Source organism: Lathamus discolor, chromosome 5 (assembly GCF_037157495.1).
Source record: "Lathamus discolor isolate bLatDis1 chromosome 5, bLatDis1.hap1, whole genome shotgun sequence".
Taxonomy (NCBI): Eukaryota; Metazoa; Chordata; class Aves; order Psittaciformes; family Psittacidae; genus Lathamus; species Lathamus discolor.
Window position 1 is genome coordinate 68,752,214 of NC_088888.1, and position 11,318 is coordinate 68,763,531.

The window sequence follows — 11,318 nt, forward strand, 5'->3', positions numbered from 1 at the left end:
TTTTTCTCACACACGTGATTTTAACAGATAAGTACGCTTTCTAAACACTAAAATGCTGCTATTTTAACATTAAAATCAAATTGTAGTTAATTAAATGCATATGCTTTTAATGTCTCAGTAAGGAATAATTATTCTGAAGTTAATTACAATGGCTAATTTTTTTTTTTTTTTAAGAATGCTGAGGAGTACACAGATTTGCCAGTGAGACACAATGAAGATCATATGAACAGCGAACTGGCAAAACATCTTCCAATTGAGGTCAACCCCCATTCATTTGACAGTTCACACACAAAAACACACCTCCTGCTGCAAGCCCACTTCAGTCATGCCATGCTGCCTTGCCCAGATTATGCAACTGATACAAAGACGGTGCTGGACCAAGCAATTAGAATATGTCAGGTATAGTAATGCATTTCAATATTTAACTCTTGTTGGTTTACTATTTATTGTTAGTGTGTTGTAATATTTTGAATATAGCAAATCTGAAGATTTCTTGCAGTCTTGTGGAGAACTGGTACCACACAGTATGATACCTCTTTGTTTAGTGAGGACCTAGATGCCTATAAAGATGCCCACTTAACAGAACTGCAGGTAAATGAAGTTAGGGTAAAAGACTGTGGTGCTCTGGTTGGAGGCATCTATTGCCATAGGGTTTGCCTCTCTCATATGCCAAAGCTTTCTCTCTCTTTATCATGGAATGTTAGTCATTCCTGTATGGGTGCACTCCCTGCAGATTGTTATGCTGACCACCAAGAACCTGTCTCCTATAAGTTCTTTTATTTTTAGCACCCGAAAGCACTGTAGTCACAGCCAAGCTTGAATAAAGTGTTCTGAAACGTGATTTGGGACAAGACACAGGATTTTTCTCTAGCTTGTGAAATGATACTTCTATTTCCCAATTACCACAGAGTCAAAAAGCATGCTTTTAAATCCAGATTTTAAACTTGGTCTGGAGGCTTGTGACTTTTAGAGTTGTACTGCAGTCACAGCCCACAGAAGCTAAACTGACCATGGAGAGCACTGGTAACAAGCGATCACATGCACAGCTGCATGCCTCAAAAGAATTTCAAAGCAGCAGTTGGAGTTTGGAATAGAGTGCTGCCATATATAGAAAGCACAGTTACAGGTACAGGTACAGGTACAGTTACAGTTACAGCAGGAAGGGTGAGCTCTAGCTGAGGCAGAGAACAGCCACCCCTCTGATTCCATCAGAAAGGAATAATATTCTCTTTAGGACAAGGACTCATTCACAGGTTCTTGAAGATCAGGTGACCTTCCACAAACTATTATTTTTATCTTCCTCAGTTCAATACGTGTAAAATAGGGACAGTAATTCTTTCTGCCTACAGCTCTTGTTTGCTCAAATATTAGTATCCTCAGTGGTCTACACGTCAACTATCAGAATGAGGCTTTGATCTTGTTTGAAGCCTGTTTGCAATGTGGTAACTGTAAACATCGTTGTGTCAAGCCTACCAGTTTGTAAAACCACTGTAAGAGAAATTGTTAATCAGTGCCCTAAACAGACAAAATACCACAGGCAGTTCAGTGTCTAGTGATTTGGGTGAGTCTCAACCTTCCACTAGCAAAAATGGCAAGCTTGTAATACTAATATCAAACAAAACAAAGCTAAAGTTAGGGAAAGGAAAGTAAGAAGCAAGTAAGACCACAGATATTATTACTACACAGTCTTAAGCTTGGCAACTAGAAGTGCTTGAGTGCAAATCTACTATAAGTATTTCAAATCAATAAAATCATGGTGCTGAAATCTTCAGTGTATAAACAGTTACTATTCATAATACTCAGTTATTAACAGAGAACAACATCACTTGCTCGGGTTAGAAAATTCACCTTTGTTTCAAAGAAATCACATAGTTAAAGTTCATTTAAACATTTGTGGAATTAGCGTTTGGGGAGGTAGTTACATATTTGGAAAAATATGTAAATTAGAGATTCTTTTCAGTAATTATTTTGCTCAATATTCATCATGCTTTGCTAAGAAGTGTATTTTTAATGCTGTTACAGATGAAACAGTTCCTTTAAACTGGAGTTCAGAATACCATTCCATATTGTGCCTTGGCACTGTGGCCTTGTTGACTACTACATAATGTTACATGTATAACCATCTTGGGGGGAAAAAAAAAAAAAGAGTTCCTCTTTAAAAAAGAAAAAAAGAAAAACTATGCAAGCATTTTTTGTATTTTGAAGCTGGTGCATGGTTTACATCTCTTGGGAGAATATTTGTTCCATCTTATTAGTCACGCTTTCCAAACGGAGGTTAAAGTTCCCAGAATCTAAGCAGTAGACAGGGTTACACTTTCAATACTGGTTGTTACCTTTTTCCTTAGCGCTGACCTGCTGATGAACTCTGGGTCAACAGAGGTGGAAAAAAAAGATGTTAGTTGTGAGAAAAGGAACTGAACCATGGAAGGATCCATTGATAAAACATATTTGGTGGGTGATGTTCTCTGTGTGTGAACACTCACTCACGCACCACCAAACATAAAATTCAGCAGTGAGATGGGAATTGGTTTTTGAGTTATGTTGAACTTCTGTTTATTTACTTACAAAGTACTTTAGCTGCTAAGGTTGTAGAGCTAACCTTAAAATTGTGACCTGCACATAAACTGTTATTTTTGCTGGCTTGCATGTGAATGATGGACTTTCGGTATAAGCACTGCTTTTCTGTTGCAAGAAAGCAAGGTCTTTCTAAGAGCTTTTACAAGTGGTTGCATCATGGTATGTACAGCAGGCCTCCATCCCAGGCCCCATGCAGAGCAGATTTGCCATCAGTAACAGTGATATGTAAGCAAGCCTTTTTCCATCACAGGCTATTAAACTTACCCACTCTTCTGTGCTCTTTCACCTGAATCAGCCTTCTCTCCCATGGTTCCTTTTACATCCCACCCGTTATGTCCTCCCTTCCGTTCCTCCGTCTTCTGGGCCTTTCTCGTTTCTAGTGGCTTTAGGCTGAGTAGTGTTAATGATTATACAGAAAACTACGTTAATATCTTCAGGTAGATAAATGTAGCTCACGGATTTCAGGTAAGATTCCACTCTCTTCTAATAAAAAAAAAAGTATGCAACCACTTAAATTTATTTTCCTGAGATATCTTAGAAGTTTTGGTTTTATGTTAGAATTCTCTTCATTTATACTCTTGATGAAAGATAGGTGACATAAGCATTTTACAGAATTTGAGGAGTCATGGTGCTGACTCAATAGAATAATGTAACTGTTAATGTACAAAATGGGAGAAGTATATTCTGTTACAGTTTTCATATAGTTAGCATTTGTTACGTATAGACGGAGTTCATTACAGCAATGTAAACTTAGTATCTATAGTATCTATACACGCAGGATGAAATACAGAAGTCTTTCCCTCTTGCTGCAGAAATATAGGAAATAGCAAGCAGTATGTAACCTCTTGGAAGGTGAATGCCCATCTCCTCCCACACCCATCTCTAACATATGGCCACTGAGGCATTGACTAGGCCAAAGGAATGTCCCTGCTCTACATTGAAACGCTCAAGTCAAAAGTTAACAAGTTTGTTATCAGTGACAGGCTCTCACAGATAAAGCACAGAAGGTTCCCATGGCTCAAAAAATCTGCCATGACCTCCTGTGTGACCTTGGCCAAGTCATTTAATTTTTATTTGCCTCTGTTACCTTCAATACAATTACAGTAGACTGCATATTCTCTTCAAGCCTAGCACTCTATATCCATTGCTTTTACTGAGAAACGATAGAGGTATCAGTAAGATGGTGCTTCTCTACCTCTTGCAGAAGAACATCAAAGAATAAAAATTCTAATTAAATGATTTGTCTGATATTTTATAGACTACAAGAATTATTGTGAAGACAGTACCCCACCTTTTTTCCTATCTCTGATTTAAGAGTGTGAAATAGACTAAATCTAATCTCTTTTTTACTTCTTTTGTCAAGCCTTATATTTTGTGACTGTGTATTCAGCAGGCAGTTCTTACTCTGCTGTTCTAAGACTATAGCCTATATTTGCATTAATTGAAATGGATAATTGAAGCAGTAATACTGTCAGTCTCAGATTCAGCAGGGCAGTCTCTTCTCGGAAATAATGTGACAGTTGCTGGCTTTGCATTAGGATTGGCCACAAGCCTCCACTTGTAGTATAATCGTTGAAAAAATATTTTAATATTGCCAGGAGTAGGACTGCCATGGAGCTCAGCCTTAACCTTGGCGAAGTGTTTACCTATGGATGTGTTAAACGCATCTCAATAGGGTAGCTGTGCACTGAGAGAAGATGGACACGAAGTCAGATTCCAAATTGCAGAATAAAGACTAGTTTGCACAGGAAACATGCACATCCCTGAAATGAGGAAACCTTATAATGCTGGCACTGGTGGCCTGCCTTTCCCCATCATGTTACTTCTCCGGAGAATCTAATTTTGACAGGAAAGAATAAACTCTTTGGGTTAAGCACTGCATTTCCTTAGCTGTACAATAATGTGTGTAGCATCATGTTACCCATTCTAAAATAGCTGAAGTAAATTAGTTGTTTCTGGTCATTTAAATTGCAGCTTTTGCTACAGTTTTGCTTCTGAGAATCGTCTTTGTGGTACACGTTCAGAGTCATCAAATATTACACAAAAACATGCTAACCAATCCAGCTGTCTTTTAACAGCTAACTTCTGTACAAAATGCTTGTTCTACTAAACTGCAGACTTTTGTGACTGATGGTGGGAGCGGTAGCTACTGCTCCTCATACAAAAGGTACTGTCTGGCCATACCGGCACAGCTACAAACAGCAGAGGTGCTCAAGCTGCAGTTCCAGGACTAAAAGAACAAGAATGTCCCTCAGGTCTGGACTTCGCACCCTTCCCAAACCTGCTCAGTTCATAACAGCCACTAAAACTACAGACTTGGGAGCCATGTCACTTGGATTATTAGTTTTTCTGCCTGTAAGGAAATTAAGAAGTTTTTAAAGGTCCTAAGTATGTTTTAAGCTCATATGTTTTCTATTGTTAGTCCAGGAGTGCTGCTCGCTTGCTGCAAAGTGGTGGGAGTTACAAGAAAGGCCTCTTCTACAGTTGTGTGTGTAAGATTTGTCCAGAAGTGCCACAAGGCAAGAGATAATTGCTTTGTTTTAGAGGTGCATCAGCAACTATAAATAAATGGGCAACTTTGATAAAGGAAGGGAAGAGAATCAAATTAACTTGAGAATGCAGAGGATTATTCAGAAACAAGTGAAAAGCAGAGGCCATATCTCTTGAGCTACTACACATATTCTTTGTGTATGTGATAATATTCCAGTGATAGCACCATGTTTGCAATTTGACTTAAATATTGGCTGCTTTCATGGTTGGATGGCTATTATTCCACAGGAGGGTGGAAATAATAGAATAATCAAAAAACTTGTAGCACAGATACTGGACATTAATGCTTATTTTTAGATACTAAGCAACAATGGAGAGCTTTGTTGGGAAAGTACCTGGACAAGTTGGGGTGGAACTACTTGTTTTCAGCTTGTGGTTTATAGGTATATATGGGGGAGAAGGGGTAGTCACCTTTGTGGCAGTGGTGGTGGGGTCTTTCCTTGCTGTGGATAATTTGTGAACTGGTATATGGAAGTATCTTGGTGGCAGTTTAATGATGAGTTGATGCTCCTTATATATAATCCTTCCCCCACCCATGGCAAACCTTTTCCCAGTTGGGGCTGGAGGAAATGAGTAATGCTTAACCCATTTGTGTGATCAATTCACTTAAGCAGCTACTGTGAAATGTTAATCACAACTTTAATTTGTACTGCATTAGCATTTTGATTAACTTGTAGGCTTGCTAGCACACTTGAAGCACTTTTACTCATAGTTACAGCTCGGAAATGACTTTTTGATTAATTAAGTTTGTTAGACAGCAGCTGAGCTTCCTGAATGCTAACCTTACGGGGCTAAAAGTTCAGGAGAAAGTTACTGGGAATAACTGTTGCTGTTGAAAAGGATTCTTGTAAATGCACTCAAAATTTTTTTATTATTGACAAAATATTACATTATTGCTTTGAAACTGACTTTAAACTCTAAAGAGGGCAGATTTATTATGAGAAAGATATTGTATATTTTTCATGAGTTTGGTAGATTTTTGTAAGATTTGGAACAAATGCCATCTTGAAGACTTTGTTTATGTTAGGAGACTGATTTCTTGCCAAGAGATTTTTATCAAAAGCATTGTATTTACAGTTCACTAACATAGTACAGAATATCAATTTTTCAGTTAATAATTTGAAAATAAATTGGATATCGGGACTCAGCAACTTCTGAACATGTGGGGTTGTGCCCTACCAAGTTTACATTGTTGGCATCACATGCCATAGCTGCTCTTACCTCTGTAGTACTATCAAAAAAAAAAAGTAAGAATCCAAGGGTTGCACTCCATTAAATGCAGACAGTAAGTGATTTGTCCTTTCCCTGGTTCTGATCATACTAATAATGTTACTATGGAGGCTAAAGGATGAACACAGGGATAGGAATCTTACAAAGGAGCTAGGAAGGTCATAATTTGCATACATCAGTGAGACCTTTATGATGATGGGAGAATGAAGAATTAGTCTCTCATAGGGGGTAGCAGAGCATATGGAAAAGGGAGCTGAATATGCTTGTAAAAAAAGTGAAGGGAAGGGGAACACGGGGCAGTATAAAAGGAATGCCTTCTAAATAGGATTAATTACATCTTATTCACTATATCTCTTGATAAAGTACAAGGGGGGGTGGGGGGAATGTGCTCTGGAGGCTGATATGATACCGCTGTATAAGTCTGATTTAATTGATTCTTTCACATGAATTCAAAATTCAATTCAAAGGATCAATTCAAAAGATCAATCAAAAAAGGACTCCTCCCCAAATTAATACATTTCTAAAAAATGATTTTGGTCTCGATCTCTGAAGTGCAAAGGATCTGTAGGTACCTGGTTTACTGATACATAACATACAAAAGACAGTGACCTTAAAACCTTCTGTAAGACTTCTTCAATTGAATTCCAGCTTTTCAAGTAAGTTGTTGTTTCTGGGGTAAGTGAAGCATCGTAATCATGATTTATATAAAAACATGAAACTTCTAGCACATGGTATGCTTTAACATCTGGAAAAATATTTTGCTTATATTACTGTGATCTCAAGTCACATGTGGATCATAATATAACATTACATATTGGAAGGCTTCCTACTTTTGAAGCATGTGCAAAAAAGATTTATTATTGTGAATTCATAGTTTTCAGGAAAATTAATACACTTTTGCATATTATTATCTATAAATATTTGTCATATAAACACTTTAGTCCTAAACACCTGTAATTAGGCACCATTCAAAAGATTTTAATAGATCTATGGATTTAAAGTCATATTTCTAACTGAAGTCTAATCCTAGACAACAAAACTTACACTAACATGAAGCGAAGACACAAGTGGGGGTATTTTGATTATTTGATGTTGGAGTACTGTACACAATAAATTCAGGTACAAAAAAGGTAACTATTTTTATAAATAAACCTAAATATTTAAACTGTTTAAATAATTGTAAATAACTATTTTTGTTAAAAAAACCTAACTGGCCTTAACTCTGCTGTTTGATATAACTGTGCAATAATATTTGAAGCATTTTAGTCTTACACCATTTATTTCTGTTTCACTAAGGTGAATGTCATTCTGCAGGGAAGGCTGATCATTAGTGTGCCAACCTTCAGCTTCACAAAGGTGCTCAAGAAAGTGTCGTAGTCTGTGAAGCACTGATAAAAAAGATAAAATTAATCTTTTAAGAATGGATACATTTGAGCCGTGTAAATCACCCTGAGTACTCCTGAAGTTTCAGTCCCCATCCACCAAGTCATTACCACCAATGACATCACTGCAGGCAGTCGACCTTTAGCTGAGTAATCACAGAAGTAATTGACAGTTGCAATGACATTTCTTAGATTACCTTAGTCTCCTTAGCTACCCTGTGCATCCAGAGCAGTTATCATTGTTCATTTAACTTCATTGCCACTTTCCTTAAATATCACATAGCCACAAAATATTGACATTTATATTTACAATGTTTACATTTATATTTACAGTATTCAATTAGAAGTACTTAGTATGACCAGAGTTATATTACAGGTGACTTCAAACAGAACAAATTACTCCAAGTAGTATTGCAGTTTCTGTTAATAAGATGCAGGCTGTTTCATTTTAATACTCTGGTAACTTATCTTAAAGAAAAAAGTTATTTTAAGTCATTTGAGTGGATCGGAAATTCTGCTAGTTGTTGAGTCTCTGTTCCCCTGTCTAACCAGCCATACAAGAGTGATCCAGAATATTTGGCTTTCAAATGAAGGATGTGAAAGTAATACCAAAAACTGTTAAAACTTTGCAAAACCTGTCTAAAATAAAAGATTTTGCAATCAGAATATTTCAGTTGCCAGACAAATCTCCTAAATGGGGATTGGGGGTGGGAGAGTGGGGTAGATATGTTCATTATGGAGTAGTTTAATATCTGTTATTTTGAGCACATACTCAGAGTGCTTAAAAACAACAGAGAAAAGCAATGTTTACTATCAGTGCGTGTTGCTATCGATGAGTTTGCCACACTCACCTCTCCTACATCCTGCCTCTGTCTTTGCTTCCCCTCAAGCTAGGGAATTATAAACCATAATTTAAATTCCAAGCATCAGTAGTAATTTTGGCTAAAAAGAGACAGACTTTTAAATCTCAGCTTCATGTTGGACCAGAAAGGTATAATTTGATCAGTTTAACTAATTCAGTACTGAAGGATAACCAACCACTGCTCCTGAAAATATGATGGAAACCTGATAATAGGCACTAAGGGTTTCATATTATTGCACGGAATAATACAAAATGGAATGAAGAAAGGAATAGCAAGACTTTGATCCAAATATTTTGGCATTCACTTCTGAATACCAACAACATTTAATTTTTGGCCATACCTGACAGTTACTGAGCATCAGCATTTTTGTCCTACCCCTGCCATGGTTTATAGCTTGTTGTTACCCATGTTGGTACAAGCCAAGCTATTTTTGATAGCAACAGACAAAATGTTAAAGGACGTGTCACTAATTGCTCTTACTAATTTGTTGTTGTCCAAGTATGACACTTGAAAGGCTTTTAAAAGTTAATGCCTGATTCTTTCATTAAAACCCATCTCAGTATAGGCCTCTGCTTTTATTCTGCTAAGTGCGTGAAGAGGCCCAAATAAGATGAAGGTAAACGTCATTTTCATTGTAAGAAGCAATACTTCCTTTGACTCCATCTATTTATCCCATCTTTTCTACTTTAGTTTAAAAAGTGGTGGGCTTAGGACTTTTTGGTTTGAGGGTTTTTATGGGGTTTTGTTTTATTTTTACTTATCTATTTACAAAAAAAAAATCATTTTTTTCTGTAAGTAAAAGCATCTTTAGAATTTGTTGGTTTACTTGTTGCACTCACTGCCCTCTGAATTTTTTCTCTGTGATGAAATTATCTTGTGTTGGCATGAAATTCTGAGTCTAGAAAGGCAGATAACCAGTTAGTGCCATTTCTCAGTTAAGAATAATATTCTTAATCTGTTTCAATCTTACAACTATAAGGTATTTATAAACTACTTACTTCTTTTCTGGGCAGGAGTTAAAGTTAAGAAGCCACAAATTTCTAGAAAATTATTCTGGTTTGTACTTAAAAGCAATAGCAACACACCAAACAAGTAGCAGCTGGATAAGCTAGAGAAACTAAATGTTATTCCTTGGATACTGTAAATTTTAAATACTTACTTTTTTTCCTTTGTCTCTTATATTATTTTCTTCATGTAGTTCCTACATTTTCTATAGCTAATTTTGAGATAGGGGAATTACTCGATTTGTTACCTTGAGTATTTATAGGAATTTCAATAACCATTTAAGTATCAAGCATCTGTGTGTTTTACACTTAGAGGAAAATTAAACATGCAGGTTTCCAAGGCAGCAGATGAAACAAACCAACTTTACCATTGTTCTGACTTTTTCACAATGTCACTGTCTTGGATTTCACATCCAGATAGAGATGCTGTGAATAAATTCTATGGGTGAAGAAGCAGAAAATAAGGAGGAAAAGAGGATTTGCCATGTGGATTCATTATAACAATGTGGAACATAGTGTCTCACACACACAGGCTTTCCTTACTCCCTACGGGATATCTATCTGTAGGCCTCTATCAATTTCCAGGAGATTTTCTATGTGAAAGGATCCTCCAGTTAATTTCAGTGTATAGCTTGTTTTAGATTTATCTTTCTCTTACGTCTTCTCTGTTCCTTTCCCCTTTTCAAACCTCTGTTAAAAAGGGTGGGGGTAGGTGAATAGATTTAAAAAAAAAAAAAAAAAAAGAAAGAAAGAAAACAATGAAAACAGTGTTATGTGTGTATCCTCACAAGCATTTTACGAAAATGCCACTGCTTCATGCTGACTAAAACCACAACTTACTGTATTCTTCTTGCTGCTTGTGGAAAAGACAGGGTATATCTGCAGCCATTATTCTTCATGTATATACAGTACTCTCATTGAGGAGCACAATGTTTCAGGCTATGTCAGAAAAACAGAAAGGAAATAACAATGAGGGAGTGAATAGGAGAGATGTACCATACTGTCTCAGCAACATGCTCAGAGACATGGACTGCACCATATATGTAAGTTTCAATATATTTTAAAACATGGAAGCAAGCAAAGAGCGACTTGCCCTGTAAATTTAAAGGACAGACTTCACTCTGGTACATGCTGAGAATAATTCCCTCTTTATCTGACTAAAACTCGTGTGAACCAACACATAAATCCACAAGCTATGAAGCGGCTCCTTTCAAATGTGATTTCTAACATAATTTTATTTTCTATTCAGTAAAATAATCATACCTGGAAGTGACCTTGGCAAGCCGAGTGTTGTGCTGTGAGGTCCTGTTTCTAGGGTCATTAGGAACGTTACTAGTGTGTTTCAGGGTGCTGTGGTTCCTCCTTCAAAAATGACAAGTTCAATGTTTAATCTACATCTTTATTACCTGAAAGGCACTTTATCCACAATTCATGAGAAATGAGACAACATCAATGTAATACAGGGTAATGCTTTAAATAGTTTTCTAAGTGTCACTGATCTTATCACACCGACCTGGAATAAAACCTGTTGAAATTGCATTGTAAACTGCTAAAATAAACTGTGTGACTGGCCAGGACTGAAACTAACTTGTGTCTTTAAACTCAGTATTTCTCCAGAATCGGTGTAATTTAATTGAAATAGCTCTGCGTGTGTAAACAACTCCTTTGTTTAAAGAAGATTTCACTGTTTAGTTTGCCTTAAGTAAATGCTG

At 36.6% G+C, this 11,318-nt stretch overlaps 1 protein-coding gene across 2 annotated transcripts in view; it reads left to right on the forward strand.

Annotated features, from left to right (window-relative positions):
- Positions 1-11,318, forward strand: part of ASCC3 (activating signal cointegrator 1 complex subunit 3) — a 270,142-nt gene that overhangs the window by 247,482 nt on the left and 11,342 nt on the right. For both annotated transcript variants that reach the window (XM_065681163.1, XM_065681164.1), the window contains one exon: positions 175-399. In XM_065681163.1, coding sequence (XP_065537235.1) covers positions 175-399 — 225 coding nt within the window. The remainder of the gene's footprint in view (positions 1-174; positions 400-11,318) is intronic.